Source organism: Microtus pennsylvanicus, chromosome 5, assembly GCF_037038515.1.
Source record: "Microtus pennsylvanicus isolate mMicPen1 chromosome 5, mMicPen1.hap1, whole genome shotgun sequence".
NCBI classification, from domain to species: Eukaryota; Metazoa; Chordata; class Mammalia; order Rodentia; family Cricetidae; genus Microtus; species Microtus pennsylvanicus.
The window spans coordinates 39036130-39054789 of NC_134583.1; the positions used below are offsets into that span (position 1 = coordinate 39036130).

The following is an 18660-nucleotide window of genomic DNA, read 5'->3' on the forward strand; positions in this document are numbered from 1 at the left end:
AGGCAATTTATAGATTCAATGCAATCTCCATCAAGATCCCATCAAAATTCTTCACAGAGCTTGAGAGGACAATAATCAACTTTATATTGAAAAACAAAAAAACCAGGATAGCCAAAACAATCCTATACAATAAAGGATCTTCTGGAGGCATTACCATCCCTGAATTCAAACTCTATTACAGAGCTACAGTCATGAAAACAATGTGGTACTGGCATAAAAACAGAGAAGTCGACCAATGGAATCATATAGAAGACCAGGATTTTAACCCACAAACCTATGAACACCTCATTTTCAATAAAGGAGCTAAAAGTATACAATGGAAGAAAGAAAGCATCTTCAACAAATGGTGCTGGCACAACTGGATGTCAACCAGTAGAAGAATGAAAATAAACCCATATCTATCACCATGCACAAAACTCAAGTCCAAATGGATTAAAGACCTCAATATCAGTCCGAACACATTGAACCTGATAGAAGAGATTGTGGGAAGTGCCCTACAACAGATGGACACAAGAGATCGCTTCCTATGTATAACCCCAGCAGCACAGACATTAAGAGCAACATTGAATAAATGGGACCTACTGAAACTGAGAAGCTTCTGTAAATCAAAGGACACTGTCACTAAGACAAAAAGCAACCTACTGACTGGGAGAAGATCTTCACCAACCCTGCCACAGTCTAAGGTCTGATCTCCAAAATATATAGAGAACTCAAAAACAAGACTTTAAAATGCTAATTAACCCACTTAAAAAATGGGACACTGAACTGAACAGAGAATTCTCAACAGAAGAAGTTCAAATGGCCAAAAGACACCTAAGGTCATGCTCAACCTCCTTAGCAATCAGGGAAATGGAAATCAAAACAACTTTGAGATATCATCTTACACCTGTCAGAATGGCTAAAATCAAAAACGCCAATGATAGCCTTTGCTGGAGAGGCTGTGGAGTAAGGGGTACCCTCATCCATTGCTGGTGGGAATGCAATCTTGTGCAACCACTCTGGAAATCAGTGTTTCCATTTCTCAGGAAATTCGGGATCAACCTACCTCTAGACCCAGCAATACCACTCTTGGGAATATACCCAAGAGATGCCCTATCATATGACAAAAGCATTTGTTCAACTATGTTCATAGCAGTATTATTTGTAATAGCCAGAACCTGGAAACAACCTAGATGTCCTTCAATGGAAGAATGGATGAAGAAAGTGTGGAATATATATAAAATTGACCTTATATATTTATCAATAAATCAGGATACATACAAATGCAAAGTATTTATTTTTATAGCCTATCCTCCTTTAACTGTAAACAAACATTTATAAACAATATTTGGGAATTTGGGTATAGTTCTCTCCAAACTGCTTCCTGCTTTTTGATTGGGCAAAGTAATTTTGGAGCTTGCAGGGACTTTTCAGTGGGTCTTGGTTGATCAGTCCACATTAGTCCGGAGGGAATCCTTTGTTTCTCATCCTTAGTGGAAACAAAAGCTGAGCCTCTTTTCCAAAGAAAAATATACCCAAATTTTGAAGTCAAGATACCTTTAAAGTATATATGGTGGTTTAGCTTAGCAGCCCCTGGAATCAAATATCTCTCTGTAGTCAAAGAATTCAAAGAAAACACAGTAATATACACAACCCAGACTGTGTTTTCTTACTCTATTACCCTTTATACAAGTTTAATATTTATTTTATTATCTTTACTTCTTTAATCTATGACTGTCTGTATGCTTTTATATTAATTTTACTGTCTCTACTCTTTTTCTTCTCTCTTTAAAGTCTACGTCAGTGAATTCAACACTGTGACACATTTAGAGATCTTTCTTATCTGAATCTGTCTTTATTCCATATCTGCATTAATTTTCTGACCAGAAGTGCTTTTAACATGGTAGGCAACTTGGTCACAGTGGCCCAGGATTCTGACTCCACCTCTCTTAGGTTTTCAATATGGTGGAGGTAGTTCACTACCAGCTCTGGGACTGTCAGGTAAGAGCTGATCTCATCACCTCAACTCTGGTTAGCTCTGTGCAGCATATAAATCATTTTTATCTGAGTAAAAGCTAAATCTCGCTTGCAGTGCATTGTGTAGCTTCAAGTGTCTCTGTGTATAGCAGAGGGAATTTTCCCATACTCTCCTGCTTATGCACGCCTAGCAAACCCGATCCCACTGTCTGCCCAAGCAGGAAGTGCTGAGCTGTGGGCATGGTCTCAGCTACTTTCCTCCTAACCCTGAGTGGGCACACAAGCACCCAGACCCAAAGTGGGTAGTGGACATCAGGATCAAACATTGATTGGGCACTATTCTGTAGACAGAGGCTATAAAGTAGTCCCACACTAGGGCAGAATTGAATATAATAGTGGGTTCTTTATTTAGGGGTAGACTCACAGATGATAGTCCTCTGTACAAGCAGGAGAAAGGAACTAATTCCAGCAGCCAAAAGGAGAGAGAGAGAGAGAGAGAGAGAGAGAGAGAGAGAGAGAGAGAAAGAGAGAGAACATGTGCAAGGTTTACATCAACATTTATTATATAAGGGACCACACCCAAGTGGGTTGGTATCTTAAAGGCTATTGGCTGAAAGAGTTCCCACAGCAGAAGAGAACCTATACTTTAGTCACAGCATGTAGAAAAATGAAGGTGGCAACTGACCTGGGTGTTTCTACTTGCGTATTGCTTTCACAGTGGGAGAAAGTGCTATGAAAGTTGATAGTAAAGAAAGTCATCAACAGGGTAACTGTGAAGTTTGTAAGCTAAGATAACAATCAGCAAGATGCAATGATTGGTGGAATGTTGGTATGACAATTGTGAGAGTAACCAATATCTTCCTGTTTGGATTTAAGGTCTGCATTTCAAGAGAAAATTCATGCCTGGCCAAACAGATATGACTAATGACATCATACTCTCTGAAGGAAAACCTGCTTCTATTAGTGTACTAAGCAGACAAGTATTAAACTTCCCTTTAAATACTTTTCTTTATATTCATACATTATTACAGTTCTCAACCATTATCAGACAAGTTTCTTTTGGCAGTGCAAGAGTATTTTTATTATTAGGAATTACAATTGTCCAAGTGCAAAGAATAAGAGACTACAGGGTACTCAGCCTTAACAAGAGCATCTATTTTAATCTCCAACATGGCTCAGGGAGTAGTTAAGAAGTAAAGGCAGAAAAATTGTGAAAGCCAGATGTTAGGATGACTGCTGTGAAACAGTGTCCTCTGGAAATGACACAGTCGGTTTACACATGAAATCACGTCATCTTTGGTTGCTGGAATAAGATTGAGTTAGTCACCATTCAAGCATAGTAGTGAGAATCCTCCAAGGTCCCACTGCCTGATGAAGAGCTTTCTGTAGCTGACAGCTTCTGGAGGAAGATGAGTCACTTTTTTATATACTTTTATATTTTTAGGATTATAACTACATAAATTCCCCCTACCATTTTCTCCATCCAAAGTAGTAGTTCCCAATTTTCCTAATGCTGTGACCCTTTAATAGAGTTCCTCATGTTGCGGTGACCCCAGCCATAAAATTATTTTTGTTGATACTGCATACCTGTAATTTTGCTACTGTTATGAATCACAGTGTAATATCTGTCTTTTCCAGTGATCTAAAGTGAGCAATGTGAAAGTGTCATGACACCCAGAGGTTGAGAACCACTGATCTAAAGAATTGTGGTTGTTGGTATGTTGTCTATCCTTTAGTGGATGGTCCTATAAACTCATGAAAATATAATGAATGGAGCTCAGTGGGTCATGAACAACAAAAAGAACAAGAAGGCGGGAACATGAGGAAGGTTTTGGAGGATTTAGAGGAAGGGTCCTGGGGGTGATTTAATCAAAATATGTTGTGTATATTATGAAATTCTCAAAGAATAAATAAAAAACATATTTTTAAGAGCTTCATATACTGCTAGGTGCTATTGGTCAGGATTCTTGTATAAATAAGAGAATGCTATTTTATAAATAAGAGGGGACATAGTAATGTAACACAGAGATAGAGTGCACCACTCTCAAATGCCCAACACTGATTTTTCTTAGGATGTATTAGGGCAAAGTTGAACCTAAGCACAGCTCCTACCTGTCCCTGAAAAGAATATAACTAATGTTTGTAGCATGAATTCTAATTGTTCTTAACAATAAAAACTCGGAGTCAGATATAGAGGTTAATGCCGAAAGATCAGAGAAACAGAACACTAAACCACTAGAGAATTCTTTACCGAATCTCAGACCAAAGGGCTAATACTGTCTCTATCAATCGTCAAGCTAAAATATATCTCTAGAAAACCTTAGACTACCATCTCAGAATGAACCCTCAGACAGCATTCTGCTGCCTTATATTCTCTATTTCCCTAGTGTTGGAATTAAAAGCATGTGACCTCAAGTGCTGGGATCACATTTGTGTGACTTGTTTTCCTTTTAGACAGATTCAATCTTGTGTAGATAAGAGGGGCCTTGAACTCACAGAGATCTGTCTGCCTCTATCTAGCAAGTGCTGAGATTAAAGGTATATGCCACCACTGCCTGGTTAACCAGTGGCTTAGCTCTACGCTCTGATCTTCAGGCAAGTTTTATTTGCTAGTTACAAACAAAATATCACTACAAATGGCATTTGAGAGTAATATGAATTTAAATAGTTCTAGGAGTGTTTTGAGTTGAACATTCTGACAAATACTTAAAATTATGATTCTGTTTAAAATCTGTGTTGCTTTTCCTCATCTGGTAAGTCTACAATGTATATATTGAAACAGCACACTGTAACCTATACATATAAACTGTCATTAAAAATTTTAAAAGTACAGTTGTTTTCTGTTCAGGCTGATTATTGGAAAGGCTGTTTTCAAAATTGTAACTCTTTTCTGTTATACTTTAAGGCAATTCAATTTATACATCACTTTCTCCACAACCTCTCCAAGGCACCACGAGGGGTGCACCCACACACTGAGACAATGGGAATATTTTATCGGGAACTCACCAAGGCCAGCTGGCCTGGGTCTGAAAAAGCATGAGATAAAACCGGACTTGCTGAACATAGCTGACAATGAGGACTACTGAGAACTCAAGAACCATGGCACTGGGGTTTGATCCTACTGCAAGTACTGGCTTTGTGGGAGCCTAGGCAGTTTGAATGCTCACTTTACTAGACCTGGATGGAGGTGGGTGGTCCTTGGACTTCCCACAGGTCAGGGAACCCGGATTTCTCTTCGGGCTGATGAGGGAGGGAGACTTGATTCGGGGAGGGGAGGGAAATGGGAGGCGGTGGCGGGGAGGAGGCAGAAATCATCAATAAATTAATTAATTAATTAAAAAATTATACATCACTTAGCCAAATGATTTTTGTGTGAAAAGGACTACCTCATACTCTATCAGTTTGAGAAAGTAAGCAGACTCTTCATTCGAGTGGTGTACGTGTATCAAACTCTGAATTCTCACAATGACGTTTCTACTGCCTGATTGTCAAACACCTAAAGCAGATAGATGTTTATAGAACAACTCTATCAGAACTGCAGATACTTGTCAAAGAGTTAAACCATAAGCTAGAACATCAAAAGAGCTCACTTGAATGTCTGGTATTTACAAATCTGTAGGGATTCATGAACTTTACTCCAGGCTCACAAAAACTAACCCAGAGGGATTGGAGCCAAGAGAAAAGAAGAGAAGCCTGCAGAATGCCTTTGCTGACTGGAGGTGTGATAGTAGCTCCTTGACGTAACAGAAAAAAAAATCACATAAAATAACTGGAAGACATAAATCAAAAAACCAGGAATTTCTGGGATTTAAAATAAACTTCATCAAAAGATCAGGAATTTCAGGTATTTAAAATAAACTTCTTTGGATCTCTGCAAAATAATAAAGTTAATGTTGTCTAGTCAAGAAAAGTCCAGAAATAAATTTAATCTTTGGGGAAAAAAACAATATGGTGTGTGCCTCTAAATTGTTCACAATATTTTTGTTTTATTAAAAAACAATAACTTAAGATTATGTTTTAAAAATTAAGGAAAGAGAATTTATAAACATTATGATTATATTTGCACTGTAATTGAAAATTTTGAGAATCTTTGTATGTGGCATATACTAATTCTACTGTAGTTTACATTTTAGATTTAAACAAGAGAATGCAAACATGAATTAAAGAGGAGTAATATTGACAATTGAAATGACAAGCTTTTTATGAGCATTTTTTAAAGTCATGGGATTAAAACTGTATTAATGACAATATTTATGCAGTTATTTATTGTAACTTGCCACCTTTTAAAAGTAAGACAAAGCAGATTATTTTTTTGTATTTACAGATAATTGTGAAATATTAAGGTATGTTGACATGCTCTAGATAACATTTCTCTAGTACAAAATAGTTTTTCAAAATAACATGAGCATTTTTATCAAATTTTAAAATTATACACAGGTTGTTTGATATTAATGAACAAATTTCAAATATTAAGTCTATTGTTCATATGTTAAGAGTCTGTCCATTCGATCTACTTCATGATTTGAGTGTTAAACTTGACAACTCAACATCATGTCAACCGGCTTTGTTTTTGTTTGTGAAAAATATATTGTAAGTCATATTTAAATCATGATGTGATACAATGGACCATGCTACAGAAACGAATGCAAATTCTTAGACTAACTTAAAATTTGGAGCTTAGTCAGCAAACACACTTAATGCCAATAAAATTTTGATCAATTTGTGGAGCTTGTGTCTACTTCCAGGAAATTATAGCATGGTAACCATTTTTAATGAATTTTCTCTTTAATAATATCCCTGTACATAGAAAGAAAATTGTGTGTTTTTGAATCAGGAACCTTATTTTTAATCAAATTCCTTGTTTTCTGTTTATTATTTTCAATTTAGTATGCTATGATATGTTGATAAAATCTTTTAACTTCTTTAATGTCTTAAAATATGGTATCTCTATATTATTGCTTTACAAATGGCAAAAATCATAAACGGTATTTACTTCTAAGAAAAATATACCAAGCTAAAAATTAAACTATTTATGCTGTGACCTCAATGTTATTGATTTAAGACTATTAATTAAATCTGTACCACATATACACATACATACATACATATGTATAGACTTATATGTGCATAGATATTGAAAACTTTTTGAAAAGCAAAAATACTGATATATATCAAATTTTTGTAAATAAGTATGTCTCAAATAATCAGACCCATTCAGGTGTGATTACTTACAACAAATGAAGGACTGCCTTGGTGATGTGAAACTGGACAGGAGTAGATGCATACTTATAAGTTTAACATTTGAAATATTCATATTTTGCCCTCTAGCTTACCAGAAGTTCATTATATATTATGTGAAAAGCTTTTGTTTGATCTTTGCTCTGGTTCTCTCCAGAGTTTTAAATTAATAAAACAACAAATAATTTGCTGTCCTGCAGCCAAACACCAAGGGCTATGATCTTCACAGATTTTTCCAACTTGAAGTCAAGGAAAAAATATATCCATACGTATATGCCACCTGCATTTTTTCTTTTTTTTTTACCAATTATATATTATTAAAAATATAAGTCAAGGAGTAAATGTATTAGCATGCCATCTTCCAAAACACACACATACCCTAAGTATGTAAGGGAAGATTTAATTCGCATAAATTTTAAATGAGTATATGGAGTTAAGAATATTAGAAGAAATTAGGAGTATGAAACATAAAAGTATATAAACACAACTCATATGTGGTTTCAATGAAATCAATAAATAAGGGCGGACTACATATCTGCACATACCACATAGTACACTCTTTTATTTTGCCCATATGTCTTGTGTTCATACAAAAGCTGAAAATTACAAATACATGCAGAAAAGATTATTGCAGGCAATATATATATATATATGTATATATATATATATTCTATATATTTATCTAGCTTTTGAAAATACCTTTATTTCATTGCATGAAAAAGAATTTTATTTTGAAGATATGAGCTTTATATTAATGAAATTCACCCAAATATTACATTCCATGAAAGTAATAGAGCCTCTGCTTGATGGGTCTACAAACATGAGAAGGGTGAACTGATTCTGAGATTCAGCTCTTGCACGCTAGAATCCTAAGACAGATGGATTATCCTTCATTCACAGATAAAACATGCCATAATCTAAGTAAGTTAATGCTGGTAGTTAAAACCTGTGTCCTCACTAAATTCATAGTTTATGAAGTTAAACAAGGAAACAAGAAACCAAAACAGGAGAATAATTGCTACAATATATTGTGCCTTATAAAGTAGCAACATTATATTTCTAAGGCCTTGGAAAAGAACAGTAAAACATCAGTTTTTAAGATTTTAATTTTACAATGAAATCTGGCTGCCTTGTTGAGAAAAACAAATCTCTTGAGTTTTAGACACAAAGAGAACTCTTTCTGGTTTTATTCTTAAAATAAATGTTAATTCCTAAGGTAGAGTTTCCTTCGCTTTAGCCAGAAACGTTCTGTGGTGGTTTGGGCACTGTTCAGACTCACCACAGCAGCAAACTGTAAAGTCTGCGTTGTGTTTGTAAGGTACTTCTGACACATGTCTGTTCAGGACTCATCCGTGTAAACCAAATCTGTCCAGGGCTTGCACTTGTCTCACATTTTTAGGTGTTTCCAGGCTCTTGGTCTTATGTTACTGTCTTGTCTCCTTTCTGACTTGTCCTTACTTCCTGTCTTCTTTTTCTCTCATTATTAACTGGCACAAGTCCCAGCATTCACTGTGCCCCTTCAGTGCTAAGACACATGTTGCCTACCAAAGGGTCTGTTTGCTGAAGCACTTTCAGAATAATGGGAACTGCTCAGAATGTTTTTACAGCTCTGAACAGCTCCTGCATAGGGTGATTTGGGTTTTTATGTGTAAAACAGGGTAAGACCACATGAAAGAATAACCAAAGCCTAGTCTATAGCTGGAACTGCTGAAAGCACTCTACATGCACTAACTTGATGGGACTCAGTAGCTTTTGTTGTTTTTCTGTTTACTGGATGAGGGAACCAAAGCACAAGAGATTAATGTGAATTTGTCAGGATGCAGATACAGAGGGTCGGGTCAAGTGCATTCTCTCATCCACCGATTGTGCTGCCTTGCATTCTTGAGTCTATGCTGCATTGCTTCCTGGCTCCTGGGCCACTTTGTTTCTCTGACTCACTTTTTTTTCATCTTTGGGGTGAAATGAGTGGAGATGAAACTTAACTATAATACTGTTGACAGTTTTGGTGTGAACTTCCCCAGCCTTCAGTGGTTTACTTTCCTGAAAATGAAACCCAAACTTGCCATTTTCAAGGAAATACATTCTTAAAAGAAATATCTGTACTGGAGAGCCATTCTTATCACTGAGACTGAGAAAATATCAGATATATTGGACAATATACTAAGTATTAAAGAAGAAATCCTTTTTCTCTTCAACACCTTTACTTTCTTAGAGTATTTCTGGCAAGAACATTGCCGCAGAAGGTGGGCCTCACTAGACTTCTCCGCAGGTAAGGGAAGTGCCTTTCTGTAACCTCCTGAGTTTAAGGGTCTTAGAAGTCCTGCAGAAACCTCGGTTTCTGAAGATGAAGATCTCTCTCTCTCTCTCTCTCTCTCTCTCTCGCTCTCTCGCTCTCTCGCTCTCTCGCTCTCTTGCTCTGATTTTGGTACAACGGCCTCTCATTGTAATCTAGGCTGTCCTTGAACTCCCTATTCATTCCAGGCAGTCCATAAACTCACAGAGATTTATCTACCTCTTTGCCTTAGAGTGATAGGAAGGGAGTGTGCCACCACACCAGGACCATATGATTTCTTCATATTCAATATATCAAGCAACAGAAAAATGAAATACTGAGTTGTGGGTTGTTTTCTTAATGAGCTTTTTCAATCACATTTTGTTTTGCCTCAAATTAATTTCCCATCTCTTGGACCCCCAAAGACCTCTCATTTTCTTATCTTTATTTGCATTAAGGAATTTTAAATTTATCTTAATATTATTAGCATTTAGAAATTTTTGTATGTCAATGTTTAGCCTGAAGATGGTCATATATTCACTGAAAAACTCTAAAGAATTATGTTGGAAAAATTCCCAATTTCTAAATATGTAAAGAGACATATCTTATATCCAAATTAAAATGAATCGCTATAGGTCAGTGATCAATTAGTAATAGCACAGTGCTGGCTGTGTCCTGCTCTCTTTCAAGTGCACAACAAAGAAGCTATCAGAGCATTTTTGTGTGCATACTTCTAGTTCATAGGTCAATTTCTCAAAGAACTGCACTCAAAGCATTCCCTTAAAGTAAATACATTGAAGAAATGATATTTGTATACATATTATTTTGTTCCATATGTACTTTCTTAGATATAGACATATTCATTTAATATGTAAATACATAAAACTTAATAATTTCCCCTTATATTTGAATGTTTCTGAATTCTATGAAGTATTTTGTGTAAAGAGTAATATGCCTACCACTAAATTACATATAAATCATGGTGCTTTTTCCTGTCTTTCTTTATCCGTGTTGTTTTATATATATGTATATATATATATATATATATATATGTGTGTGTGTGTGTGTGTGTGTGTGTGTGTGTGTGTGTGTGTGTATAGTTACCTGGCTCTGTTGTGCAACTGGTACACATTTCATGAATTCCTTGCTATTGGTACTGTAGTTACTCTATAAGAATATTGGGAAACATACAACACCACTAAAGTTGAAACACATCTATTAGTAGGAGTAGAACACACAATGATGGAAAAATAATAAAAAAGTTATAAAGAATAAATTGTGAAAATTATCAACCAAAAATTCTTTAAAAATTGATTTAATGGCCCTGGATATAAACATATATATATTTAAAGCCATGTTATTATATAGCACATAGTTTCCAACTAAGTATATATTCACATGTTTGTACCCATAAGTATTTAATATGTCATGAATATTTTCTGACAAAGAAGTTGAAATTACAAAGCATAGGTTTCAAAATAGGCTTTTCCTCTAGTATCATCATTTAGTGATCTCCTCTTAAATTAAGCATACTTCATATTTGTATGTGCTGTGTGACTGACTTTGGAGAGGAATCAGAAAAGTCATTCTTCTATTCAAACCTCCAGAGTCCATGTTAACTGGTGAAGGCATGAGGAGAACATAATTACAGAACCACATCTCTTGCAGAATTTTTTTTTGTTCATTTGTTCCCTGCTTACAAAATTTTTAGAGATGATTTTCTTCCTTTAAAACCTATTTTACTTATACTTTATTCTGTTTGAATTCTTTATTGGGGTGAAAATTACAACTCAGTCAATTGCACAAATATCCTTTGAATATACTAAAAAAAGTATGTTTTTGTTAGTGATATCAACAACAGCTCTTAAGAGTTAGTTTTTTCATGTAGTTGTTGAAGTACCTTATTTTAGTGTACATCCAGATTTAAGTATGTTTCAACCACATTATTTCTGTGTAAGAGTAGAATCTTGCACAAAGGAGTTAAACTCTGACTTTGTTTTCTTAAATCTTTAAAATGTTAATAATGCCTACGCTGCAGGATTGTATGAGAATTAAGCAACAGCCTCTGCCTTATAAGTGCTGCTCTTTCAATATGATTTTGTTTACTCTTGTTTTTAATGTGTTGGTGCAACCTAAAAGGGAGAACGGCATCTTGGATGTAAGCAGAAGTGGAATATTTTAAGCACTGGTTTGCAATTATGTAAGTAAATGGAAGAAGTGCAAGGAGGATATTGATGGCTTGCTTTTCCTCAGCAGAGCGGCATTAAACATAAAGGGGAGTCGTTTTATTGAATAATAAAAGCCTGACAATCACTGTGATTGGCTGGCGGCCATGACTGCAGTGCAATTCTAAACAGCTTGTTTTTCAAAGGTCTTCTTAAATACCTCTATCTAAACCAAGACATAGCCTGGCCTGATCTGAAGTACCAAAAACTCATTTTTAAAGTGAAGTTGCTCACATTGCAATATCTCCAATATCTCTAATAGTGAAAGAAAAATATATACATTAGAATTAACTTCTCTTTAGTGCATTTGGACCTGGATATTTTGAAGAAATAGAAAATAGAAAAGTTGGAAATTTTAACAAACTCAGGTTGAGATAGCAAAATTCATGAGACGTGAAAGAAAAGAGCCATGTTTGAAAAGATCTACTAAAAACAAAATTAAGCAAAATAAAACAAAAGAATGAAGATCAACCTGGTCTTAGCACAAACCACAATGTTTGCTCTGCATTCTCCAGATGAAAATCCAGTAACTCCAGCACAGAATTTAAGGCTTCCGAAGTTCTGGAATCCACTCCAATGCACCCATCTGTCCCTGTCAGCATCCCGAATCCACTCTCGAAAGTGTGTATAATAAGTGGGTCAAGCTGGCAGTTCACCATGATAAACATTTAATGATTTTAATGGCTATTTTAAACAGCACTTGTTTAATTTGTGGATTAGTATTTCATCAGTGAATTCTGCCCAGGATGTTGGAGAAGAATTTGCTGCTAGGCTCTCCATACTGAATGCATACTTTAATGTCAAAACTGTCCAGGTTAGCGTCTTTCCTACACACACATTTTATCTTAAACATCAACACTGGAAAGAGTGAGATAAAGATCAAAGCAAAAACGTGAGAGCCAAGAAACTGTATTTATTTTCATCTTAAAACGAAGACATGGCAATTAATTTTGTGAAATTCAGTCAAAGCAACACGGAGAAATGGTTTTGATATGAATATTGCATGAAAGATGAAGAAAAATTAATGCCTTGCAGAACCCAGAAAGCTGATTCTGCAACAGGCAGCAGTAGAAGAATCCCAAAGCAGTCAGTGATTGGCTGATGGGATCTTTGTTCCAGCGACAAGCATCCCACAGCATATGCTTGGTGAACTCCCTGTTTGGCCTCCACCTTCCGAAGCATTGCTCAGTCGCCTGGCTCTAGCCTAAGCCTGGGTTGTCTTCTGGTGAGCGGCTCATGTCTCCCCCTCTCGACCATCCGCCAGGTGCCTGCTGCTGGGCAAGCACTCACACAAAGGACTCACTTGTTTCCCTCTCTCCTCTCGGTGGACTTGCAGCCTGAGAAAACAACTTGCAGGAGTCAGGAAGGACCCTGCCTGGAGCAAGAACCCGCAGAGCCTTCCAGACAGGTCGAAGCTGGTGTTCACGCAGACCAAACAAACAATGCCAAGCCCAGGAAAGAATAAATTATACACGTCCACGCCCCCGCCCAGCACTATGCAACAAGCTAAAGAAAATCTCTAACGGGATTTCTCCAAATAAAAGATTTTGTTTTCTCTTACAAATGGGAAATGCCTCAAGACAGCCAAAGGAATTGACGTTGGCTTTGCAGTGGCAACGCCCCCCATATCGCCTAGCAGGAACCCAGGTTCCTTGTGAACCACAAGGTGGGAAACAGACCTAGTGGGAGGAAGTGACATAGGCAAAGCAGTTTAGAAGAAATAGGAACTTCGAGATCAAATGAATAAAACGATCGAGTTTTAAACCGGGCTTGAAGAGTGAAACTTGGAGAGAGGAAAGGACAGGAGCTCTCCGCAGGAAACTACCTGGAGATGAAAGCCGGAAAATAAGGAAGTGGCAAGCGGCAACTTTGAGGTGGACAGCAAGTTGTGTACCCTGTGAGGCCTCTGCTGAATATCCCTAAACTGCCCTTCCTGGCGGAGCGCCCGCAGCATCAGCACCAACGGCGGTACCAGCAGCAGCAGCGGCGGCGGCGGCAGCAGCTGCGCGCCTCCGGCCCGCCCCGCGCGGTCCCCGCTAGCCCGCGCCCTGCCCGTCTGCGTGTGCGTGTGCGTGCGCTCAGCCCAGCGTGAGCGGCACCTGCTAGTCCCGGCTCGCCCAGGAGGCCGCCTAGCCGGGCTCCCACCGCCGTGCCCGCCGGAGCGACTTAGAGGGCTTCGAAGGCTCCGTGGTCGCCCAGCAGCCGCGGTACCCCTGCCGCTTGCAAGTCCGCCTGGCTCCGAGTCACGTGTCAGTGCCCGAGGCAGAGACTGAGAAAAAAACGCGCTTCATTCCTTCTTCCACCGCCATACTGTATTTTCCTAAATCTCATTTTTATTCCAACATTTTACTCCCGCTCGGTGAGTACCTTCTCAGTGGCATTCTTGTCCTATTCTTCTTTTTTGTTCTTTTTTTGTTTTTGTTTTTTTTCTTCTTTTTTTCTTCCCACTTCTTTGATTATTGTTTGTATTTGGGAAAGCTGGCAAGCATGGTCTTAAGCCTTTTCCTGAATCAAGTTTTCCTAGCATGCGATGGTTCTCTAGACAAGGTGCTGTGTCTGGGAGTCCGCGGTAGCGGTGCCCGCTGCAAGCGGCTCTCAAGTCCAGCAAAATGTGCAACTGGTTTTATGGAAAAAAACGTTGTGAATTGTGGTGCCTATTTTTTCCCTTTGTAATGATAAGAAAGCATGTTTCTAACTCTTTTTTACATACTCTTTTTCCGATTACATTTTTGTAGGTGAGATTTTCCAGCAGTGTTCACAAGTTTGTCGTCTTGCAATTCGGTGCGCACCACTGAATAAAGACATTAATTTTACATTTTTATGACCTTTTTGGAAGCCTGTGAAAAATATTTCGTTTTTCCCCCTCCTGTTTTTGATATCAGTTGATAACATGAAACTTTTCTTGCAGCTAGTTCATGGGATTATTTTTAAACAAATGCTTTTTTCCTCCTTTACATTAACTATGACTTTTGCACATTTGACTTTTTTATTTTAAAAAAACCGAGATAATTTTATGATAGATATTCTGATATCTATATCTATATTATCCCTTCTTCCTCCTCCTCCCCTCCCCGTAAATCGATTTTCAAATAATGGCAGTGGAAGGTTTTTCCTGGAAAAAAAAAATGAAGTGCGATTTGGTTTCCTTGTCAACGGAGGATGAAGTGAACAGCACAACAGCTCGCAGAGAGCAGGTACTTGGCCCCCTCGGTGGCGTTCCCCGGGTGTGTGATGGCAACGCTGGCCAAGAAGTCTGTGTGCGCGCGTGTGTGCGTGTGCGAGGGTGTGTGCGCGTGTACGCGCCGGTTCCGGGCTGTGTCCTAGCCCGCGATGGGGAAAGCTGAGACGGTAGCCAGAACCAAAGTGCTCTCTCGGCTGTGATTGTTTTGAAGGTGGGCGCAACATCCCCCACCCCCAGCGGCGCCTAGGTTGTGGGGGATGCAGGGGCGACAGCGCCCCGGGAGGTCCGGCAAGTTGACCTGAGCCACCCGCAGCGCCGGAAGCAGAGGGCCCGGCAGGGCGCTGGCAGTGGGGCGACCAGGCGCGGGAGAGGGAGAGGTGAAGGGGCGGGGACGGCGGCCGCCGGGAAGCTGGCTGCTGGCCAGGCGGCCGGAGCTAGAGATTTCTAGGATGGCAGAGGTCCCTGAGCACCGCACTCTCGCTTCTGCGTCCCGCGTGAGCAGTGCGGTGGATCCTTCCCAGCCGCCCCCGCTCCTTTCGGCGGGTTACCTTCTCCACTTCTGTCTTCCTCGTGCTTTCCCGGAGGTGTGGAGGTGTTGCATTGATTTTAAGCCCTTTTTGATGTCTTCTGAGGAGACGGAATGGTCACTTGTACCGGTGTCCACTTGGGTTTAATGAGAGGACTCGTACAAGGTACAAAATCACCCTTTCTTAATTTAAAATAGACTATGTTTCTCTCTTCTTAATCATCAGATCCTGGTTGTATAGATGTCCCCCTCCCCCAGGTCTGAGGATGTGGCAAAGGGTTATTGAAGGTGGCCCCTGTTATCAGTGCTGAAGTACTCAATGTTGACCGCTTTCAAAGGTGTTTGCGTGTCCTGTTGCATGCATCCTGTAAATCCAGCAGTACTTTTCATTACTATTGCATTGTTTGGCAATAAAAAGCCTTTTCTCTTCTTGTCCCACCAACAGAATCTGTTCCCAAATAAACACAGGAAAGATACAAACTGAATCTTCAAGCCTAGAGAGAAATTAGTAGTATTTAAATAGGTTGATTTTCAACCTTTTCATTTTCTTCCTTTTTTCCACTTTAATTGAGAAGTTCAATGTTAAATTTCTTGTGCGTACTCTATGGGTTATGATTAAATAAACTTAAATGAAATTACTTCTTACCTCATCAAGCTTTTTCTCAGTTATCTTAAAAAAGTAAATAAATAAAAACAAAACTTGAGAAAACAGAAGTACCTATAGCCAAAGGATAAATAACTTTTTTTATCGGGTTTTCAAGGGAATGTTTCATTGATTCTCTATATATGAAGCTTGTGGACATGAAAAGTTTGGTGTTTTGTGTTTTATGCATTGCAGCGAAAGAATAAAGACTCCAAAAGAAATTTAAAATGCACTGTCTAGGAAGTTATTCATACTTGTGCCACATTGATATAACTCTTAAGATATTTGCAAGCGACACACACGTGTTGTTGCTTATATTTATCTACTTATTTATTCATTTATTATTATGTACTTAGCTTTTCCTTATGAAGTCCCATCACATCTTTGAATGAGGAAAAAATTACTTTACTGTCTGTAAACAACAGTCTTTATTGCTTGAAGTGGATAGTTCTAAAATTCGAAGCTCATGTTATGACTCGAAACCTAAATATAGAATTTCTTCTTCCATACAGTGAGGTCATTGCTTAAATATGGCTTTTCATACAGCTCATGCAGCAAACAAAATCTTTTTAAAAGTTATTTGCAATACCCAATGTTTTTTCAAAAAATTATTTTAAATCATGTTATTTTATATATGTAGAAATGTTCATTTAAATATGTATGTAGATATTTCTTTCTGTATGTTATATGCATGATAAATTTTTGAATTCTTTCAAAATCAAATCAAAGAACTAAGCGACAGAGCAAGGTAGAAAGGAACAAGCTGTGTGAGAAAATCTGGAATCCCTTAACAGACTGGCTTTGCCCCAACTTCAGTTTGTTAGAGGACGACTAATTAGCAGTTCTGCATTGTTTCTGAATCAAACTGAAACCTGAGAACAAAAAGTGTCATCTGATGAGAAGGGAGTTTCCGGTGGAATCTTCTATATAAAATCATGGCATTTGTAGTCTTATGCTTTCTTTTAGTTAATGTTAATTCTTTCATTACAACAAATATTTATTTTAAATTTCTCTCTGTTACTTTCAAATCATCCTAATCCCTGCTTCCCTTAACTAAGCCAAAATACTCTAATTTCTTAAATTGGCCACCTGAACTGGAGTTTGGGTCTTTAAAGCTGTGCTAGGTCATCTACTAGAGTTGGCACCGCCTCCTGGTTCCTATGGGAAAATACATGCTGTTTTTATTGACCAAGTTACTCAACAGAATTCGCATCAACTTAATCATTAGGATTTTTGTTGTTTGTTTGTTTTGTTTCATTTTCTTACAGCTTGGTTTGGAATATTCTGTAAAAAGGAAAATCAATTTGCCAGTTAAAATGCCAGGAACTACTTGGTGCTGAACTACAAACTAACATCTAGTATTTTAATAAGTTGTGGTGAAATTTTCACAAACATAAAACTATCTTTAAATTTCCTAGGCTGCTTCTCTACAATATAGACTGTGAGTACTCCCCAAAAAGGCTGGATATATGAATATATTTATAGTTTCTCTTAACTTTAAACATTGCAGAGAAGCAAAATCTTATATGGTGTTCTGTCTTGTATGTGTGGTTTGTCCAAACACATTTAAAATAAGCTTTCATCATTAAAATAATTATTCAATGACATTTCTGTTTATATTTGGTCAGGTTGGCCACTTTTGTTTGTTCATTTGTTTGAGTTTGTGTCAATGAACCTACATCATAGTGGTGCTATAAGTCGGGGCAGTTTTAAACACATTTAGATACTCCATTAATATTCTTAACTACAAAAAGTTTGTCACTTTGTTCTAAAATGATGACCTAATTTGAAGGAAAGATTAGCTATTCAAATAGAATATTTAAATATGAAGTTTCATATTTTGAAATGAAAATAACAGTTTAAGGTAAATAGAAGAATAATTTGAATGATCAAAAATTAATTATTTTCTCAGTCAAAAGAAACATATTTGGATATATCCTCCCCACCCCCCCCCCCCCCAGTATTCTGTTGTATTCTACAGACACTTTGCCTGCATGTGTTCATTGCATGAGAAACTGGTATTTATGGAGGGCAGAAGGAGATGCTGGATCCCCTAGAACTGATTTTTTTTTATTTATATAAATGACCACATTGTTGCTGCAAATTGATCCTACGTTCCCTGGAATAGAAGTCATTGCTTTTAATGTCTGGGCCATCACTCTAGCCTCTGAATATAAGTTTCTTAAGTAAAACCATTAATAATTTAAATAAGTAAATAAAAATTATATGATGATCTTGTAGTTGAATGGTTTCTACCTGATTGGTGTGTGGTCATGTGCCTTGATTATTGTTATGGTCAGCCATTATGCAGTGCACTAAATTTTTGTTGGGGTTTTCTGTCCTGCCTAGTTTTTGTTTTCCACCATGTTCCACAGCCCTTTAGCCCCAAAGAAATCACACAGAGGTCTATATTAATGATAAACTGATTGGCCCATTATCTCAGGCTTCTTATTAGCACATAACTTATATTAACCCATTATTTTTGTCTATGTTAGCCACATGGCTCTGTACCCTTTTCAGTGGGGCAATCACATCTTTCTTCTTCTGTGATTAGGACAGGACTGGGGGGCACTGGGCTTCCTCCTTCCCAGAATTTTCCTGTTCTCATTGACCTGCCTC

General features: G+C 37.7%; 1 protein-coding gene across 14 annotated transcripts in view; it reads left to right on the forward strand.

Moving 5' to 3' along the window:
* The first annotated feature begins 13183 nt into the window (after positions 1 to 13183).
* Positions 13184 to 18660, forward strand: part of Ralyl (RALY RNA binding protein like) — an 806938-nt gene continuing 801461 nt past the window's right edge. For 2 of the 14 annotated variants that reach the window (XM_075971517.1, XM_075971527.1), the window contains exon 1: positions 15100 to 15564. In XM_075971517.1, the coding sequence (XP_075827632.1) occupies positions 15513 to 15564 (52 nt within the window). In that variant the 5' untranslated portion in view covers positions 15100 to 15512. Of the gene's footprint in view, positions 14051 to 14790; positions 14886 to 14966; positions 15565 to 18660 lie in introns of those variants that run through there. The other 12 variants (XM_075971526.1, XM_075971521.1, XM_075971531.1 and 9 more) reach the window with 12 other exon arrangements.